The 21,434-nt window shown below is 47.4% G+C and overlaps 1 protein-coding gene across 1 annotated transcript in view; it reads right to left on the bottom strand.

Moving 5' to 3' along the window:
- Positions 1–926: 926 nt before the first annotated feature.
- The window catches only part of GALNT14 (polypeptide N-acetylgalactosaminyltransferase 14), a 93,506-nt gene continuing 72,998 nt past the window's right edge, over positions 927–21,434 (bottom strand). Inside the window, exons 7-15 of the mRNA XM_061350523.1 lie at positions 21,026–21,113; positions 20,269–20,353; positions 19,094–19,197; positions 14,618–14,744; positions 11,873–11,965; positions 10,592–10,675; positions 9,132–9,276; positions 1,840–1,959; positions 927–1,254 (exon numbers count right to left, since the gene is read on the bottom strand). Of these exons, the coding sequence (XP_061206507.1) occupies positions 1,096–1,254; positions 1,840–1,959; positions 9,132–9,276; positions 10,592–10,675; positions 11,873–11,965; positions 14,618–14,744; positions 19,094–19,197; positions 20,269–20,353; positions 21,026–21,113 (1,005 nt within the window). The 3' untranslated portion in view covers positions 927–1,095. The remainder of the gene's footprint in view (positions 1,255–1,839; positions 1,960–9,131; positions 9,277–10,591; positions 10,676–11,872; positions 11,966–14,617; positions 14,745–19,093; positions 19,198–20,268; positions 20,354–21,025; positions 21,114–21,434) is intronic.

The following is a 21,434-nucleotide window of genomic DNA, read 5'->3' as shown; positions in this document are numbered from 1 at the left end:
CTACAAGATACCTGGGAAGAAATACCAGGTAACATTCCTTTCCCTTCTAAAAGCAGTCTCTAGTTTTCATTACCTCCTCTGTTCATTCGGTAGCAGCACTTCATGGGAGTCCTCTCTTCTGTAGTTGGGAAATTGGGAAACAGAAATATGACACAATTACCTTCAATTACCAAAACTATAACCTTTATGGAAGAAAAGTAAAAATTTGACTTAGTCCAGGTCTGAAGCAGTGAGAGACACATAGTGAGATTAAGGGGAGTTTTCAGCGATCAAGGCTCACCCGTGACCTTCAGAAAGGAGAAATAATGATGTTACTGCCTTTCCTCCCAGCTTCACAGCAGTTTATATCCTTTAATCTCACACACTGAATCCTCTGTTTGCTTGGGCTTTGGAGATTCAACAATCCCCATGTGCAGTTAGCACAGAGCAGGATTCCCCTGCTACTTGCTGGTTTGATCCTGGCCACAGCCATAAATGACTGCCCTGCCTCTGTATACACAACATGCACGTGGATCAGATACAGATTCAAAGGTGCAACACATCTCCACCCATGCTGTCTGCAGAAGACAAACTCATCCACAGCAACGAAAAGTGCAAAGATAAATCAGTGTTTGCTGCTTGATCCCAGGTGACGTTTCTTAGCATCCCTTGGCACATCCCTCTTTGCACACCTGCCTCACCCCCAAAAGCCATTGAGATGCTTGTTTTGCTAAGTCCAAGCCTTCTTTTGGTCTCCAAGGCAATTCTACCTGTGTTTCCAGTGAGATTAATTCAGTACTGCGCACACGTAAGTTCTGTAGTGCCCATTGCAGGAGCTTCGGTATCACCCTAAAACATTCTAAGTTTGTTTTTTTGCCATCCCTTCTCTTTGAAGGTATGGCCCCCAACAGGCCAATACTGGCTGCATGTCTTGCAGGCAACGTGCGTTGTTCAACCTGGAGCACCATGTCCTTGTTTTTATTTGAATGATCCTTCTTTTGTCCCATAGCACACAAGAACCCCCGGTGGTTTTGCATCTGAGCTCCATCTGGTGCATCTTGACTGCACGTAGCAACGCCTCAGTGCCCATCCCCACTGTGTAAGTCCTCCGGTAGGTCAAGACATCACCATGTCCCAGCGCTGACTCATGGCTGTGCTCTCACAAGGGTTGATGACAAGCTCTTTGGTACTCTCATTCGTGTCCCCAATCGTCTCAGTGTCCAAACAGAAGCGTGAAGCTATGTGTTCAATGTGTGACCCAACTTTACCCCATCGCTGAGGAGAGAAACACACATAAGAGGAGAAACAGGAGTGAGCAAGCTTCCTCCTCATTATGCTTTTACTATGCTGCTCCTCCATCAAGAGGAGAGTTTGTCACTAAGCTTTTGTGGCCTGATGCTGGGAAGTACAGGGTCCCCAATCCCACATGGAGCAGAGCACACACTGAGCATTTCTCCCATCAGAAGCACACTCATTTAAGCTCAGCCTTTGCTTGGCTTCAGGAGGATAATATATTACTAACAGCTTTTTCCCCAGGTCGTTGGTTCAAGTGCCAGCTCAATGATTAATTGCAGAGAAACCTTAGCATCTGCTGGCTGACTGGCAGCCTGTGTGAACTAAATTGCCAGTTTTGGTTTGACTTTTGCAGATAAGTATCCAGATCACCACCCACACTAATAGACATCCTTATCCACACACTCATTTAAGAGGCAAAGGGCTGAGTAGGCCAGACTCTGTACTCCCAGATCGACTGTGACTCCCAGATGAAGTTGGAGCACACAGGCCATTTGATGTGTGGTAATACTATGCTGAAAGAAAGGGAACTTCAAAGAAAAGGGGGCGATGAATGAAATGGTTTACCTGCTTGTTGTCACCTTCTTTGCAAGGTGACATCAGCACTTGGGAGCCAGGGAAGAGCGTGTACACAGACAAGCACAGCTGCTGCTGGCGGACGTGGTAGTTGTATGTGTATGTCCATTCCTGCAAAGGAAAAGGAAAAGGAAAAGGAAAAGGAAAAGGAAAAGGAAAAGGAAAAGGAAAAGGAAAAGGAAAAGGAAAAGGAAAAGGAAAGAAGGTGAGAGATCAAGGTTCACTCTTAGTATTCTTCTACCTAAAAGCAAACACTTCGGCTTGTTGGATGCTATCCCCTCCAAAACCAAGCACAGACCTCACTGACCTCAAGAGGCACCTGGACTGGTCACTGGGATGTTTCAAGCCTCTCAAAAACTGTCACTGGGGGACTGCATGTGCCAAAGGAAATGCCTACAAAAGCTGATGGAACAAAGTGGTTCATGAGGCAAAGGATTTCATAGCCAGAACTGGGCTGTGGTTGAGGCCCAAGTGTGCGGGAAAACAGCAAAAGAGGGACAGGAATACCACTAACCACACAATGCGCAATCCTCTTTTTCCAAGGAAAAGCAGCAGAAATGCTTTGTAGCTGGCAGCAGGAGAGAGGTGATATATAGCAAATATTTGCAAGTCCTGGGATTCTGCTCCCAAATGTCACAAAAATCAGGGGTATAATTCCTCTTTGTATCAAAGGAGTGGGATGTTTGCTTTATTGGTTTGCTGTGACCACTGGGCTGTCTTGGAGGCTTTTATTTCTCATGCTGCTTTTCATGGTCACTTTCTTTATCAGTTCCTCAGCCCAAGAAATAAACTTTGGAGGAGCAGAGACTCTTTTTCCTGTGTAAAACCTACCGTACAACAGGAGCTGTCTGGGATGATCCTTTCTCACTCATGGATGTTTTACTTGGGAGAAAAGGAGAAGTAGCTGATAGTTTGACCAGGTTTTCCAGATGCACTGGACAAAGCATCACCCATGTACAGATACACTGTTTAGCCAAGGAGTATTTCCCAGAAGTTTACTCCAACATTTATTCCAGTTGAATATCTTCTATCATTCCCAAGAGCACCTCCTGAGGATCTCAGACTGCCCAGGCAAGGGTTATCTCTCTGCTATTTGTGGGTGCACAGGGGTGAAGTGAGCAGGGATGTTGGCAATGGAGGGGAAGGCAGCAGTTAGTCTGGGTCTGGAAAACTGAAGTGCAAAAGATGTTCCTGAGAGACTGCAGTCTTTCCTGGGTGCCAGAGGGGAAGTGAAGAATGGCTGCCCTGATCTCAGAGCTGGGATGCCTGCAGCTCCCCTGACTTTGAGTGGTGGAGGCTTTGGGTTGCATTAGCATGAGTTATCAGAGCAGGGAAACACATCCACCCTTTTGGTATTTGTCACCGTCAGCAGCTCTAACTCCTCTCTCTGACTTCAAAACAGACAGCTGCAGGCGTTGAATTCCTAGGAATACAAGTCCCACTTCATTCAGGTTTTTAGGCTCCTAGAAGGGAAAACACACCTCTGCACAGCAGACCCAGATCCACAAGGAGTTCACACTGTGATCTCACACCCTTCACTTCCTAGCATACTACTCCTTACCAGCCAGTGGAAATCAAACCTGGCTTTCTGAGCAGCCTGCCCAGGATTTCAGCATGTAACAAGCATTCATTTTCAAAGCCACAGCCTGCACCCAAAGGGCCTTCTGGCAACTGCTGCTTTGTCAGATGAAGCAGGGTTTACCTGATCCTACAGTGAACATGTTCCAGTCATCCCAACCACGCACACTGTCAGTTGCTGTGTAAACCACTAGCCTGGGAAATCAGGTGCCAAATTAGTCCTGCATCTGTGAAGAGCCAAGCCCTACAGGGCAAGCTCCAACATCTGTTCTTGGCGCCTGTGCTGCTACAAGCTGCTTTGAAAACCTGCTTTACATTTTTAACCAATTGTTCCTCATTTCAGTTGAGGACAGGGCTGGAGCTGCACCCAGGAGGCTCCTCAGCAGCAGCAAGTTAATCCTGTAACTCATGTATATGTTGAATCCCCCAACTAAATCAGGCTAGGCTCTGTTCAAGTTTTCCTAATATCCACATCCTCTCCAGGCAGGCCCATCCTCTCATTCAGCAAAGCGCCATGGGATACACAGGGTGGTGATAACCATCTCTCCTAAGCTGTTGTTTTCATCATAAGAAGTGAAGCCGTTGGAGCTAGATATATGCATCAGTTCAATAGCTGACATTGGATCCTCCCCTCTTGCCCCCAGGCTGTCCTGCTACTGTCTTTATCTAAACTGACAGATTTCACACAGTTCTATTTTGACAGAATGGCTTTCTATGGAACTCAGTCCTGTTGAAAATGTTTTATGCACTTCTAATCATGCCTTGTCTCTTTTCAGCCCTAGATGAAAGCCGGAGAAAATGATGCAGAAAATGAAGAAATTTGGGGGGGGAGAGGGGGAAGAAGTCACTTGAACACCACAGAACCCAGGAAAAGCTTCAAGTTAAAAACCAGGCAAATGGCCACACAAATGTCTATCATATCCCATCTCTTCCTTTATTTGCATCAGTTGGGATGACAATTCCTGCTTTTTTTCCCATGAGAAACTACTTTATCTTCTAAATTCTGGCACAGGAAGCACTCACGTGGCCAGCAGGGAAGTAACAGCAGCAGAACTTTGCACCCCAGGTGTTGTAGTGAGCCAGGCAGCCCAAGGTGCTCCTAAGAGCAGAGACCTTCAAATAGCTAACATGGCTTCAGGGCTACGAACTGGCCCGAAGAGATGCCAATGGGCTTTAGAGCACCAAGGAAACCAAGATATAGGAGGTGAAACTGCAATCAATATTTCCTGCCTTTTAAAGACAAAGTGGTGGTGGAGCAAGGAGGAAGAGCGTAGACAGCTACACACCGCAACCAGCAATCTCCACTCTCCAAAGCCTTGGATAACACTAAGCTCCATTTGAGGCTTGTAACTGTTTTTCAAGGCTTTAGCATCATTTGAGCAGGCATCTGTCACTGTTACTCAGCATCACTGTGAACTGAGGAAATCATTTTAAAATGTGACCTCTGGTTTGGTGTAGCCTGGCAGGAGGAGAAAGCAGCCCCTCAGCCTAGCAAGGAGCAGCCCCATGGGAGCCCAGTATTACGTGACAGCACCATACATGCTCTACTGCTGTACAAGAGGTCAGTTGTACCCTAAAGCTGGGGTAGCAGCTAGAGAAAGAAGCCAGAAGCAACCTCAGCCCTCAATTATCTATGTAAAATCACAGGGAAGGATTTCCTAAGGCATATGACTGCATGGGTCACCTAAGGATACCAGAGTGCTTCACTTGTCAAAGGGCCCTGGGATGGAACTAGCACTTAAACACATCTCAGGAGAGGGAAAGCCAAGTACAAACAGCGCCCACGGCAGCCCGGATGCAGAGATGACACCACTGCCAGCCAGCCCCTCTGGTCTGCTGGCTTAGCCTGGCTCCTGCAGCTCCAGCCTTCCTACGGCTAGGGCAGGATGTGCCCATGGGGGACAGGAACAAAGACTTTTTCTGGGAAGGAAGGTCAGAAGAGAATGTTTATGGTTGAGCTGCCTCAGGAGGGACCTGTCAGGTTAGTTGGAAGGGATGCTGAATATTCACCAAAGAAAGTGCAGATCTAGTCATCCCACAGAATAACTCAAGCCAACTGTACCCTAGACTCAACGCCACATCAGGCTGATTATCACATTGCGTTTCCTTCATGACAGGAGTCAAGGACATGTCACCAAAATGCAGTAGCAGGCACTCAGCTCCAAGCCCCACATATTTTGGGGGGCAAGCTTAGGAAATGGATGCTGCAACCTTCCCACTATTCCCTCGCTTGTCTAGAAAATGACTAAACTTTACATTTATCTTTTGGCTACTGTTTACATGTATGTGAGTATCTAGGCCAAAGTGTCTTTTTTTTGTCTGATGTATGTCAGGTTTCCTGAAGCTGCTAATGATTCAAATAAGTCCCAAAGTCAAATGTCTATTCCAAAGATCTGTGGACTGATGTCAACTGACACTTAGTTTGAAAAAACACAGCTACTCACGTCTTCATCAGATAAACCAGGACAAGATTATGATCAGTTATTTTCCCTCAGATGCATTTCTTCTGTGATAAATTAAATCAATCAGTTCACTTAGTAAATGAGACACAAGAAGACGTAGAGTACCAAGGCTACAGCGGGCAGGAGCACAGGCAGAGCCCTGCTGTGCCCTGGGGACGGGCAGCACTGCACAAAGATCTCTGCCAGCCATTACTTCAAGAGCAGGTCCCCATGAGGGCCACCTTGGCAGACAGAGCCTGCTACCAGACCTTTGGAGAAGAAAGAGCTAAGCAGATGCTAGGCATGAGAAGACAGAGCCCTCCTACACAAAGATGAGGGGGGTTCTTGTTCCTCAATGCCCTTTTAAGTATTTAGGGCTAACACCAGACACCAGCATAGAGGGTTTGTGAGATCTGCTAAGGGTATAAATCTGATTTTACTGCAATGAGTGCTCTTCTCAATGTACCAAAAGTGTGGATGTGACCAGAGGGCTCACAACACCCTTTCCCTGCACTACAGATGATAAAACACTAAAATAGAGAGAATTTGATTGCCATCTGACAGCTCCTGCTCCTCTCTTCTCAAGCCATGGTGACATATGGCATCTCAGATCTTCTCACACCCAGTCCCAGCCTTCATGCATGTAATGTTGGTAAAAGGCTTAGGGAGCCTAGTATGGAGACAGCTACAGAAGGGCAACCAGGCAACCAAATCAATGCTACTAACATGGATAATAAAGCATCTGGATGGCCAGGATATTTCCACAGTTCTTACTGTATGCCAGGAAAGCACAGCTTTGATTTAGCTAATCTATTTTTCAAATAATGAAGCTTAGGATAAACAAGATGTCACTTCAGTGTGTTAAAAGTGAAGATTATTGCTCTATTCTGGTATACTAAATACAAAACTAAGCGGCAAGAGCATAACCTGGTGACTCTACCCCCCATGTCATCCACAAGTTCAGGTGGTCAGGTGTGTAACTAAAATGTAAGTTTCTATTCACAATGAAAATTTAATTGTCTTGTTTCCATCTGAAATATTCTCCATGGGTGCAAATAACAGAGAACTACCCTAGGAAGAAAGAGAAAGATAAAGGGAAAAGGTTTTTCTCTATTCCTGCCTGTGTATTGAGTGTAGCTATTCAGCAATCTGTTTGTACTGCATTTTTCTGTTCCCCTGCAGAGTTACTCCTGGATGTGCACAAGAAATGGAGCTGCCATCCAGCTGAAATGTTGACCTATTGCAAACTGCTGTGGAATCAGAATGGGAAGATGAATATTTTGTGGCATGAAAGACTGAAAAAAAAATCCTGTACAGAAATGTCAAACAAAATGTGTTTGGGGGAATGAAACAATCCAACCTGTTGTGACATTGCTCATTTTAAAGTATAACATCAAATTGATGTTTTACAAAGACCAATACTTTTCATTGTGAAGCGCTATCTTGCAGCAGCATTTTTCATTCTGGGTTGCCCAGATTTGTTTTTGTAAACAGCCAATTAATTGAAAGTTGCAATTCTCACTGAAACATCTTCTTTTAACTTCAGCAGAGTTGGCCCTGCAAAACATGATGACCTGCTCCCGTCATTGAATCATAGAAGAGTTAGGGTTGGAAAGGACCTTAAGATCATCAAGTTCCAACCCCCCTGCCATGGGCAGGGATACCTCGCTCTAAACCATATCACCCAAGGCCTTGTCCAACCTGGCCTTGAACACTGCCAGGGATGGAGCATTCACAACCTCCCTGGATAACCCATTCCTGTGCCTCACCACCCTAACAGGAAAGAACTTCATCCTTATATCCAATCTAAACTTCCTTTGTTTAAGTTTGAACCCATTACCCCTTGTCCTATCACTACAGTCCCTAATGAAGAGTCCATCCCCAAATCAGCTCACTTCTCCTGCTGTTTCACTGTGTAAAAAGCCCCTGTAGCAATGGAAGACAGAAAAAGAATTCCAAAATGTGGAAACCAACCCCTACTATTCTATGATTCTATAACTGTAACTATACAGTACTTGCAGTTACGTTCACCCCATAGTAAATATAACTGCAAGTACCACATAGTTACACATTAATGAGGGTGGTAAAATCCTGGCACAGGTTACCCAGAGAGATGGTGGATGCCCCATCCCTGGAGGCATCCAAGGCCAGGCTGGATGTGGTTCTGAGCAACCTAATCTAGTTGAAGATGTCCCTGCTCATTGCGGGGGGTTGGACAAGATGAACTTTCAAGGTCCCTTCCAACCCAAACTATTCTGTGATTCTGTTTTCTGAACTGACAAAGATTCAAGTAGCCATTGTTGATTTTACCACACTGTGGAGCAGATACTATTTTCCTGACTAAAGACAGGCATCCAACTGCATGCAGAAGAGATGCACATAATGATATGCTTCATTTGCACATACAAATGAGGGGCATTTTCAGCAGCATCTCCAGGCTGGGCCTTTTATATGCATAGCTACATGATTTGAATGTGTAACCATGAGGGTTAAGAATGTACAGTGAAGTGGAAGCAAGCACACCATTGCCTATTAAATTATTTCATGGCACCCCTGAAGAAGTGAGTGATTGTTATCCTCCCTGTTTTATAGATGGAAATGCGAGAGAACTGACTGAAATGCCCAAAATCACAAAGGGAATCTGAAGCAAAAGCAGGTTTTGAGGCTGATTCTTCAGGGTCTTGCCTCAGCAACTCCACTGCAAGGCACATGGGTTTGGCCCTGGCTCTATCAGTTCCAAGAATATGCTTTTGAGAACACTGATACATGCGGCTTTTCCTCATCTCAGTGAGACTGGGAAAAGCAACATCCTCCTCATTAAATTCCTACTAGCTTAATGGGCAATCTAATACTGAGAGAATGCAAACTATGAAGTTCTAAATACTTGCATTCTAAATGCAATTCAGAGCACTTTGAAAGAAATAAGCCTGAAAGACTAGAGGAAATTACAGTTCTCTTTGTCTTTCTCTGATCAGTGTAGATGAACGGCACGTGGCGTTCCTGAGCAGCATTAAGTGCTCAGCACAGGAAGGCACACATGTAAAGTGGTCCACCCTGCACTGTGGCTCATGCACCAGTCCCTGCCCAGTGCCTCCATTAAGGTAAGGAGGACTTACCAGGGTTTAACTACATGGTATGTTAGGAAAGGGGCTAGCAGAACAGTTAATCCTTCAACTGAGCTTTAGCAAACTTAGGAAATCATCTTGAAGCTGCCCCAGAGCCGCCTCTCCAGCCAGCAGCATGAGGATACACAGCACGTCTTACCTGTGCCGTTGCTGCTGTGCCTTTGCTGCTGATACAAGGATTTAAGGTCAGGATGGGGAACTCTTGGGCTTCAGACTTGTGTGATTCCAGGCAGCTCTGCCTTTGCCTGATCATCCCGGTCTGATAGAGCGATTCCTCAGGAATCCTGTGGAAAAAGCATGGAAACAACATCCCTACTGCCCCAGGCACACGGGTACTAAAAGGGAGGCTCAGTGGGGTAAGGAGGGTGCAGGGGCACTATTTCACCTTCAGAAAATGAGAGTGGCAAGCTCTATTATGATGCTGAACTGCTGAGAGCAGTACGTGGACCGGGACACTGCAGAAGCAGCACTCAGAGATGGATGGCTGGCCTTTATAAGAGGCAGAAATAAATAACACTGCACAAGGCAAACAGAGAAGCAAGGAATAGATTGTGAGCAGGCTGAAGGTCAGCCTTCAGCTCACAGAAGCAGGGAACTTTATATCAAACTGCCACAGAACCCTGGCATTCCCTGTGAATGCTGCTGTGCAGTGCCACGCATGGCAAAAAAGCAAGTGAACACTGTGATTCTGCACTCGGCCGTTGCACCAGCAGGTCCTGGAGGTATCTCCAGAACTACTGCACCCTTCCTGATGGAGGCTGGGGGAATGGATGCAATGGGTTTTGAAGCATTTTTGGTGACTAAAATAGATCTGTGCAAAAGCAACTGTGGAAGTGCATATTAAAGTCAGCATTAGGCTAGATGTAAGGCAAAGCCACCTGAATACAGGTCACAAAAAAATTCTGTTCACAACAAAATAGCCTTCAGTATCATGGAACAGTTTGAAAGGACTGGAAATCGGGTGCTTTTCTGCAAGCAAGAATCTTCCCTGTGAGGGTGCTGAGTCACTGGCACAGGTTGCCCAGAGAAGCTGTGGCTGCTCCATCCCTGGCACTGTTCAAGGCCAGGTTGGACACAGGGGCTTGGAGCAACCTGGTCCAGTGGAAGGTGTCCCTGCCTGTGGCAGAAGGTTGGAACTGGATGAGCTTTAAGGTCCCTTCCAACACAAACCAGTCTGTGATTATATATGGAAACAACCCAACAGCTCTGTGGTGGATTTTCCACCTTGGGATACTTTTGTAAGGGAAACTGTCTACTTCCCTGCATCACTTATCCTGCAGTATGGACAGGAGGATACTGAGGAAGCCCCAAGAACTAAGAGAAATAACTAGTGTTTTGACCCTCACCAGCCTTACAGCGAAGAGCCAAGGGGTCTGTAACACTTCTTAAAGAAAGCAGGCTCACAAATGAACCATGTCACACTGTGAACAAGCTGTGTTTAAAGACAGCACAAAATCCACTGTGCACTTCTGTGAAGCCCGAAGGAGGAGACTGTGTCTGGGGCAGAGGACTGGAGGTACAGAGGAAAGCTCTGTGGGGCAGGAAGGATGGGGCACCCCACTGGACTGCTAGGGATGGGTGAAGATTGCACATCCATACCGGAGTTCAGGATAAACGTTTTCCAGGTACCACTTGAAGCTGTGGCATTTCAACCTCTTCCGCAGCTCCACTCTGCTTTGGATGCTGTGGGAAGAAAATATCATAGAGGTACAATGGAAATCATGAAGCTGAGACCCAATGCACCAAAAAGAAAGGCTGAGAGAAACCCAACATACTGCACAGACAGCAAACACAGGAGCATCAGCAGCTCTGTTCTTCTCCCTTCTGCTTGAGCTTGGGTGGTTGTTTTGATCTCAGTCTCTTTGGAGGCCTCACTTGGTAAAACGGCATGATGACACACTGCCATTTTAACAAGGAGACTAGAGTTTGGTGGATGAAAATGTTCATGGAAAAATACAGCTGCTTAAAAATGGTTAGCAAAAAAAAGGATGCAAATGGCATTAATTTATTAATGCACTAGGAGATTACTATATTCTGTTTGAAGTTTATAGGACTACAGGAGGCCCTGATTTCCCAGAGTGCCTAAACACACCTTTAAGTCAGCAGAAGCTAATCTCATGGTGAAATATTTCTTTCTTTCATTAACCAGGGCAAAACTTTTGCTGAGGGAGCCTGCTGTATAGTGACATTTTCCAAACTCCAGCTCCAACCTGGGCCAGCCTCTACCTACGGAGCTGTTCTGAGCTGGCATTTACAGAGCAGTGGGAAGCCTCCAGTACCTTCCCTTTGCATAGGCTATCTTCTCTACACCCTCATATATGTAGTAGGACAGAGCTGTTACTTCATTCAGTGCTGACAGATGGGGAGAGGATATGGATTCAGTGGAAATAGGTTAGTCACCAGGACTTTGATTTATTTATCCTGGAGATTGAAGAGGAATTTGGGATTGAATTTGTAACCCCCTGTGGTCTAAAGGAAACATCCTAAGGAAAAGAAGAACATATAAAAATGAGAAATTAACACAAACCCTTTCAGCCCTCCTGACAGGGTGATGTTTCTGACTGTACACAGAAGGAAAGGCAAACTCCCTCCTTCTCTGAGACCAGACGTACTTGTACCTGATACCCAGCATAGCTCATAGGCAGAGGGGGATTTCCCCCACCTTGATTTGATTCGTTCACTGGGATAAACTAGCACAGCATACAAACTAGCTCTTTATATGTTTCATTGCTGCGTTCATAGCATCTCCCTACCATTAGCATTTAATTGAGCGTTACTACAGAAACAACACAGGCGGGTTTCCGCAGCAGGGCAACGTCACCGGGAGCACACACTGCAGAAGGCAGGGCACAGGCAGGGACAGGCACTAAACACACTTACTTCCCATAAGGCCTCCCCTGGGCTGCAGGACGAGCAGCGTAGTAGTACTGCTTGAATTCATCCATCCACACCTCCGCGGTGCGCTTGGTGTTCCTGAAGGAGGCAATAAAAGACAGTGAAAACAAGGAAGCCCCCAGGGATGCTGGGGATGGACTCTTCATTAGGGACTGTAGTGACAGGACAAGGGGTAATGGGTTCAAACTTAAACAGGGGAAGTTTAGATTGGATATAAGGAGGAAATTCTTTCCTGTTAGGGTGGTGAGGCACTGGAATGGGTTGCCCAGGGACGTTGTGAATGCTCCATCCCTGGCAGTGTTCAAGGCCAGGTTGGATGAGGCCTTGGGTGATATGGTTTAGAGCGAGGTGTCCCTGCCCATGGCAGGGGGTTGGAACTTGATGATCTTAAGGTCCTTTCCGACCCTAACTATTCTATGATTCTATGATTGACTGATCCATTCTGCTGTCCTCCAACCCCCAACTTGGTTGCTGCCTTCACCAAAGCCACCTTTGGGCCACCCCACCCCTCAGTAGTAGAGAAAGTATTCCTCCTTCCCATTACTCCAGGGACCAAACACAACAAGCCAAAACTTGCATGAAGAATTCACCATTTCAAACTGGGTGCTTTGTAGCTACCACACTCAGAACTGAAGCTTCTCATAAGCCTCACCTCCCAGGAAGGTGTGCCTGGGGTTATATCCAGTGGCTGGGATGGAGCTCTGAAAAGTGTTGCAAAAACTTGCCAAAGATTGAAGGCAAGTATTTCCTTTGCATCAATCCTGAATGGACTCTCCTGCTTTGCATCCCTGGATTTCACAGAGGCAAATCTCAGCATTCAAAACTTAAACCATCCTGGCCATAGTGCTGTAGCATAAATGTCAGTCTTCCACATCAGCCAGGTTTCTGCAGAGGAATCTGTTGGCTTCAGATGGCTCTAACTCTCCTTGCAAATAGCTTTGTTGCTTCATGCCTATCTGCCTACCCCTGCCTGGGTCAGAGGAGTCCTCCAAGCCCCTGCTCCAAGACAGGCCAGGCTCCAAACTATTGTTATCACACTACTAAGCTGCAGTTGCCACAGAGCAGGATCTGGATCCAACCAAATCCCATGTGGCCAGAAAAGGGGATAGTCTGCATGTTAAGCCAGTATATCATTGGAGCCCGAGCCATCTCTTGCACTGAGGCTGTGTAGAAAAACATCAGTATCTGGCAGAAAGATACTTTTTGCTAACATCTCTGTTTAAACAGAGCTACCACATCGCATCAGGCTGCCAGAAGCTGCTTCTCTTCTCAGTCTATATACTGTAAGATTAGGTTTTAAGTTGACAGATACCATAAGGTTAATGAAATCCCAGCTCCTAATGCTAACAGATATGTATCTTCAGACTGCTTCTCAGTCCCTTGCTGATTCATGGTGCTTCTTCCTCTCTCTATAAGGCCACTGCAGTAGTCTTAAGCGCTTTTGCTCAAGAGATGCCTAAATCACAGCATCTACAACTGTAGCTAACCTTTCCCAAACTGCACAGTGTTTTCGTCTGGCTTCCTCATCTCATTGGGGTTTATAAGAAACATGGAGGCAAATGCTGGGGCTGACACCCGGGCATTGATTCAGACGTCCTCAAAGTCCCAGACACTGGTGCCTGAGGCGCAGCCAGAAGAACTGTACCCATTCAAGCTCCCCTTGCTCCTCCTGCAGGTGATGCAACGCAGATGCTACTTTTCCACTCAGGTTTGCAGCAATTCCATCGCTGGAGGTTTTGCCACATCCCAGGCTCTTCTGCAGGAGTCTTATTTCGCTACTAAAAGCAAGAGCCTTTCCCTCGACTCTCAAATTTGTGCCCACCTCCTTGATAACAGCTATGTCTTGCGCCCCCTATTGTCATCCTTTTGAAGCAAGACGACAAGGTCCCCTTCCTGCCCCACACACTACGTGGCTGGAAATCACATATACGTGTAGCTGAGAGGTGTAATTTGCACTCCCCTGGTTAACTGTCTCATGCAAAGCTGCAGAGAGCCCAGGTCAGCGTTAACCCTGCTGCAGGTGGCTTGGTCTTCACAAACACAGTTGGAACCCCACACTAAAAGGAATTCCTGGTGTGTAAACACACACATATGCAGTTTAGCTGAAAACCAACTCTGCATTAAATGCCCTAGTGTTTTCCTCTGTCATTTACTTAATGGACAATGTTCAGCCTCATGCTCTAAAAGAGGAGGAAATCCATCCTGACTTCACTAGCTGCTCCCATCACCTTTCCCATGACTATTTCCACTTCTGGGCTGCCTCTTTTGTTGCCCTCTGTTTCCAGGAGCCTAGCTCAGCTCATTTCAGCACCAACTCAGTTTATGTTCCTGTGTTTGTGCACGGGTCCCCTTCAGCTGGGATGCCCTGGCAGTTCCTTTGGTGTCCCTGCCAGCAAGGTGCAGCCCAATGTGCTCTGCTGACCTAAGGGTCTAATCCATTTGCTGTTACAGTAGCTAGCACTCAGAGATATGCTGTGGCCATCTCTCCATCTCTGTGCTGATGAAAGGTACCACGTCAGTGTCCTATTTCTGTCATGTTATCAACACTGTAGAAATCCCAAGGGTGAGTCGTACTGACTTGCATTTCCTTTGGCTGAGGGGATTCCTGCCCAGGGATACTGTGAAGTTTTCCAAGCATATTTTCCTCAGTGTCTTGTGTGCTCCCTGCTCCCCACAAGGCAGCACCTTATTCTGTTTCCCCACAAGACAAAACAAGCATAAATCACTTACTTAATGTATGTATTGGCATTTCCCTCTGGAAAGACGTATGGATGTTTCTTCCGGAAGACATGCCCGACGCGGCTGCAGGGGATGATTTCGAGGCTCCCTCCACACATCCACACACGGAAAGAGATTTCTACAAAAGAAGCAGCTTCAGAATCCAGTCTTACTGTCCTAGAGCAGGCTGGATCCTGGTGTCACCCCTCACTTCATCCTCTGCCACATTAAATTGGGGTAAATCAATTACCAAAGGGGTTTTCTCAGGCACAACTGCCTTAAAAGAGCATTTCAAAGCTTGTTGTGAGCTGTTTGAAGTCAGTGTACTTGAAACTTGCCTGTAGCACACAGGTGCCATCACAATAGCAAAAGGGAGGTAGTAAATAGGTCCCTTTTCATACAGCCCACTTCATCGCAGCATCATCTTGCCAATTTTGTGCTCCCCTCATTACTTCTGCAATGCCTTTTTCAGTCATTTCCCTCCAAAGAGCTGTCAAGTTCACCAGGAGAGGCCATGAATTCTGTTTGTTAAAGACTACAATAGTCATTACCTTTATGAATCTACCATTGATTGTGCAAAATGAACAGAGAGCTATGCATCCATCACCTGCCCTAAAATGAGCAGGAGCTTACCCTGCCCAGCACGTACTCTGGACCACAAGCAATGATGTTGTGCCCACAAGGCAGACACCTTAACGAAGGCTGATGGTGGGAGGGATTACTCCAAAAATCTGGGTAAGCTGTCAGTACAGGAAATGCCTCCCAGTTGCCGCAAGCCACTCTCTGGTTATTCCATGGGAACTTCTCAAGGCAAATAAGCCTGTGGCACAATTGACACCAGAAGTTATAGGGCTCTTGGCAGGGAGCTGGATGAAATCCTAGCTGGTGAGGTAGGACTGGTGAGCAGAATGGCTGATCTAATGGGTCCATCTGGTCCTAACGCCTGTGAAGCTATGAATCCACAGCTATATTGTCAAACAGCCATGCTTAGACAGAACCAACGTAGAAAAGAAATGAAGTTAAAAAGAAAAGGCTTCTGCAGTTCTTTGCATCCTACTTTATCATACAGTATAAAGCTGTATGTAGTGTGTACCTACTCTGAAGCTACAAACACTTTTTCACTTCCCACACAGATACAGTCAGACAGGAGGACACCCCTCGTCTTTATCAGCTTGTGCTCTCAGCTGTCCCCTCACATATGCCAACACAAGGATGGCTTGTTCCCAGGTCGGATGCTAGCAAGACAAATGCTTGTGGTGGGAATGCCATTTGTGCAGCACAGACAGCACAGCGCTTCTGCTCCTCCAACACAGGCACTGCCAGCCCCCAAAGCTGCCATCCCTCCAAAACCGACTCACAGCTTCAGGGAACAAAGGAGAGTTGTAGCCTGCACCTCCAGAGCCCCCTCAGCGCACATGGCTCTACCACAAGGTGCACACTGCTGAGAGCAGGAGACAGGTTCATGTCATTCACATCCCTTCTCCCAGCACACCCACCTGCTCCTTAGCTGATGGAAGCAGGAGGATGGCATGGCTTTGATGTACAGGTCCCAGATTCAAGGCTTGAGCCCATCCCCAACAGCTGGCTCTGGCAGAAGGGTCCAGCAAAGGCTGTGGTGGGAAAGCACAGCAGGGAGAAGTATTTCTTCCCCTTTACCACTGTGTTTACAGGCAAGAGTCGCAACAGCAGCTGGAGCCTCATCACTTTCCCCAGTGCTGGGTATTAACAGGCCAATAAAACGTGCCCTTGTGCCATGTCCTGGTGCTATATTGGGAGCAACCTTAATCACAGCTGCAGGGAAATGAGATTACAGCAGGAGGCAGCTGCTCTAAGCTGCTCTGCTCGGATCCCCTCGCACGTGGATGCTGCTGTCGTCTGCCTGTGTGTCACAGCGCTGTCCACACCGGCACTGCTGCTCTGTAAAGCAGAAGGGTACCCGATAAAAGGGGACAATGAGCAGAGCAGCTGTGAAGCAGGAAGTGGCTGCTGCGATGTGCCTTCCCCTCCTCTGGTCCTCCTGCTCAGCCTGACGCACTACAAGGGAAAGACTTGTTCCATTCAGTCCCTTGCCTGCTTTGAATTTAAAGCCTACTGAAAAGGTGGGCTAAGGTGATCTCTGTGCACTGTGAACCGGAATGAGAGCACAGTGCTGGGGAGGCAGGAGATGGTGAGGAGTCTGAGCTCTCTGCTTCGGACATGTTTGTACCCTGCAGTCCCTGTTCCAGTTCTAGAAGAAGCAATTAAAGCACAGGTTTTGGCAGGTAGGGATGACCCATGGAACCATCTGTGACAGCTAAAAGACAAGGTCTCCAGACAGGCAGCCAAGAGCTAAATGCCTTGAGAAGAGGTAAACTGAGGCACCACTGAAGGTAGGGGAGCAGGAACCAAGTGTGCTTCACCTGACCCTCAAGAGATATCCCCAGTGCGGGTGGCAGCTCTGAGCAGCCCCAAGGAGAGATGCGAGCAGTATGCACCAGGCTTGGCCTTAGCTTGGCAAAATACCTTTAGCACTTCTTTCTGCTCTGCAAGTCCTTCTGCCATTACTCATCAACTTGTCTACAGGGAATTAAGTAAATTTAAGGACTAAAACACCTACAATGTCCTCCTCCTAACCCAAACACACTTGCTTTTGTTTTGCCTGAAGACTCCAACCCCCTCTAGCTCCAACCCCCTCCAACCCCTCTAGTCAATAATACCAAAGGCAACAGGAATGCTCCCCTAACCAGAGTCCTGCATCCCCTCAAGACTAAGCTACCAGAAAAAGCAGGGCTCACTATAAGTGCCCCCAAAACAAGCTGCTGCTGGGTCAGCTCTGCTGTCTGTCACCAACCCAGGACTGATCAGGGCCAGCAGGATCCCAGTTGCCCTTGCCTGTGTTCTAAGGAGAGAGGAGACACGCTGCCCTCCATGGGCATCAGCTTTGAGCAGGGCACACTTCTGCTCTCAGGACGATGGGCAGGATGGGATCTGCCCTGCTGCTATGCAGTCCTGCACTTCTTTGTTGCAGTGTTAACCTGCCTAGCTTCCCTTTGTCACACCATCCTGAGACAGCCAGTACATGTTTGGTGAGGACCAGCCTCCCTGGGCGTAGCACCAGTAAGGCAAACATCACACTACATAGGATGGGCTATAACCACAAGCAAGGGGCACAATGCCTGCTGATATAGGGCATCAAACAAGCTGCCTGGATGGAGCTTCCCTGGAGGGCAGGCTGCCCTGTCACTGTTCATCTCCCAGGAGCAGCCTGGGCTGGCTGCTGCCAGAGATGAATGATGAGCAGACATGGACAGCGGGTCAGGCACTGTGCAGCAGTCCCTTTCCTCCTATACAGTTCTCTTCTTGAATGCTTTTTTTGGGCCACTGATCCAGCGCTCCACTCCTAGTTTTGCTCTGAGCTACCCCACTCGGAGGAGCAGATGCTTTGAGTCAGTGCAGTGGCAAGACACCCACCCACAGAGAGAAAGCACGAAGGAACAAGATCCTACTGCATAACGAGATATGAATAAATAAAATATGCTAGAGGGAAAAGGCATGTGAAGGAAACAACAGTGCCAGGCAGCGGATGGGTTACTGCAAGGCGGCAGCATCTGTTCCCTTGGATGACTGACAGCATCGCTGTGTGTGTTAAGACACAAGATCCTTCCCTCCTTGCTAGCCATACTCCCCAGAGGTGTGAGCTATTAAAACCAGGTTCTAATCTGTCTCCCTGACATAAAGTGCCTCCCCCTTCTTTCATGGATACAGTCTATTGCTCTGACCTGCAGCATCGCTAGGACTTCAAAGAGAGAACAGCCCCGCCTGATCCAGCTCTGCTTGACATGGGGGACAAGGGACAGGCTTGTTACCTCTTTCATGTGCCCTTTCAAGTTTGCATGCAGGAGATTTCTTAATGCCCATCTTGGCCTGTGACAATGGGCAGAGGAGACTGAGTTTATCCAGCTCTTAACCTTTTTGTTTTCATGCAGGAAAGTGATAGCGTGAAGGAGAGCCTGGCAGTGCTCAGCCATCTAGTGATACAGGAATGGAAAAATAGCCACGTTACTTTGCTTGCAGCATGCCAATGGAGCTTCTGTTGCAGGCACTCTGCAAATTCAGGGAGGCACTGATGTCTCAGTTCATAGTTTCCAAATGCTGTCGTCAGACAATGGAATAAGACACGTCTTTGCTTTATTAATGAGAAAAATAAGATCAGAAAGGAATAGAAGGGTGAATTTGGTGTTCTCATCTGTTGGTAATACCAAAGCTGAAAACTCTGTGATTTACACATAGAAAAATCAAAGCAGCGTGGAAAGCAGAAAGTACAAACAACTGCTCACTTCTCATCACTCATGGGTCCCTTACTCATCTGGTATCATAACTTATGAATGTAAGAGAGAGAAACCATGCAGAGCATTCAAGGCAAAGTCCAAAATGACTTTGTATCCAGCTGGCATGGCTTAGGAAGAGAAGCCAACACTGCAAGGCATATGAGGAAGAAAAGTGACTCACCGAAGTTCTCCCCACCCCAGATGTCCATGGCACTGTCGTACTTCCCCAGGTGGTTGAAATAGGCTTTGTCAATCACAAACAGCCCCCCAGCAATGATGGGAGTCCTGCAGAATACATAAGGAAGAGGGGACACACACTGAAACACTGGTGCAGCACCTGAATGCACAGAAGCATCCTTCCACTTCCACCACTGGGACGTTACCCAGGCACCTCCTTCTCACCAAACAAGGACAACACCCCTTGAAAAGCATCTGAGCCTTTCTTTCAGCTGCCTTGCTGTCAATCATAAGTTGCCTGGCACTTAATGACTGGCTAATGCACCCGTCAGCACAACTCCTACAAGCCCCAAGTTCACAGCCCTGATTGTAGGCTTCAGCATCACAAATGCACTTAGCGCTCAGGGGGGTTACTCACTCAAACGGGCTTTTTTGCCTGGAGCCAGCCTATTAAGAGCACCATTCCACTGGAGAGGGGAAGGCAGAGCCAGTTCAGAAGGGCTTTTTAAAAGCCATCACTGGCTGTGTGATCTTTATTTCAAAACAGGGTTATTTTTCATTCTTTGAATTAGCCAAGAAAACTGCACAGAGAAGGTCCGTGGAGGAGGGGAGGGCAGATCCAGAAGATGTCCTGAGACTTGCCATTCAGCACAAGTCCTTCCATGTTAGCAGACAGTGTGGATGCCTTAGCATAGGCTTGGGAGGAGCTGGGGCGATTGCTGCACCCAGGCTAGACTACACAGTGCCCTACATGGCAGGACAACCAGGACCGCAGGAAGAGCCTTTGGGAAGCTAGCGACAGCTCCTGTTAACAGCAGCATCCTAAGGAGAAGCAGTGCTGGACTAGACATTCACATTTGTATCAAGTGGGGTGAGGATACTGCCTTGTTTTTAAGTGATGGTTGAGCTGAGAGAAGCAGGAGTGTAGAGCACTGGGCTTTTCCCTAATCATATTCAGCAAACCATAAGCAGACTCCTTCTACCTTTGTAGCACCCTCTGGCTCCAGTTTTGGGAGGTGAAGCTCTACTGCAATACCCAAGCTAGCCAGGGACTCATTATAGGTATTAGAAGTTCAGAGCTGTCTTGGAAGGAGTATCACAGTACATGGTGACAGACATAAGGTGTCAGATGAGATGCCTGTTCCTGTCCCAGGTGCCTCCTTCCCCCTCTTGACTTACTTAATGGGCTCGGTGGGATCAAGTCGTTTGGCTTTCTGCTCTGGGGAAAGCTGCTCCCATTTGAAATGCAGACTCCAGTCAAAACCTAAAACCACAGTAAAGAAGTACCATGGGGAAATTAGAAATGGGCATGAATTAGGAAGCAATGCAGGCTGCAGAAGCCATGTTTGATGGAGTGTTTTCCCCGCTTTCAAATTACTTAAGCCATGGAGATGCAGCTCTTGGGAGAAGAGTCCAATGACTAATATATTTTACTACTGCATATGAACCAGAAACAACATATTGCATTACAATTGCAAAGTCAAGCACTCCAAAGGCAGGAAAAGTCAGAATTAAAGCCGCTGCTGAAACCTCACTTTGTTCCCTTGTGCACACAGATACACGCTCTGATGGCTATTGTGTGCTACAAATAGCACAGGCATACTAATAAGCACTAAAGTTGCATCCTCCATTTGTTGCCTAGACATCGCCCATCTCCTCCTGACAGCAGCCCGCCTTTCAGTGCTGCCAAGGGTGACTTCTAGATGACCCTTGTTTCCTGCTTGACCGCCTTACCCACTGTAGCAAAGACCATTCCTTACCTGTCTCTAAAATAGCCCAAAAACAGCCGGCGGGGAGCACTGAGGAGTGCTAATGTGCTTTTCACTAGATAGCAAGAGGTAGCCGTGCAGTGCAGAGCCACCAGCATGGTCACACCATGGCATGGACGCCTACAGGGTCTGCCTGCAGGACATCCATTCACATGGCTTGGACTTACCTCCTCTGAGGTCCGAGGAAGCTGCCACGTAGGCAAAAGTGTCCAAGTTGATGATGTCAATAACAGGGCTGACCACTCGGGTGGGATCCTGGAAAGCAGAAGATGACCCATGACTTCAGATCAGACCACTCAAATTGGTCCATGGGTTCTCTAAACTCCTGGGGACACCAGGTGGCTGGAAACGTTGGTGTTATTCTGGTTTATCAGGGCCACGTGCATGTCACTAACTCCTCTTCCTCAGCCATCATACCCATTCAACCAAGGAATTAATGGCAGCAGCACCAAGAGGTAGAGGTGTTGCTGGGAACCAGGGGCGTGATGGCAAGAGACGCTGGGAAGGCAGGCACTGTCCCTTCTGGGACAGCATCTCTCATTGACTTTGGCTTCACCCACAGCCTCTCCCTGTGCA

Source organism: Neopsephotus bourkii, unplaced genomic scaffold (assembly GCF_033783945.1).
Source record: "Neopsephotus bourkii isolate Nb327-2 ecotype Australia unplaced genomic scaffold, CSIRO-AGI_Nbou_v1 NB_518, whole genome shotgun sequence".
NCBI lineage: Eukaryota > Metazoa > Chordata > Aves > Psittaciformes > Psittacidae > Neopsephotus > Neopsephotus bourkii.
The sequence above is the reverse complement of the archived record's forward strand: the minus strand, read 5'-3'. Positions and strand labels throughout refer to the sequence as shown.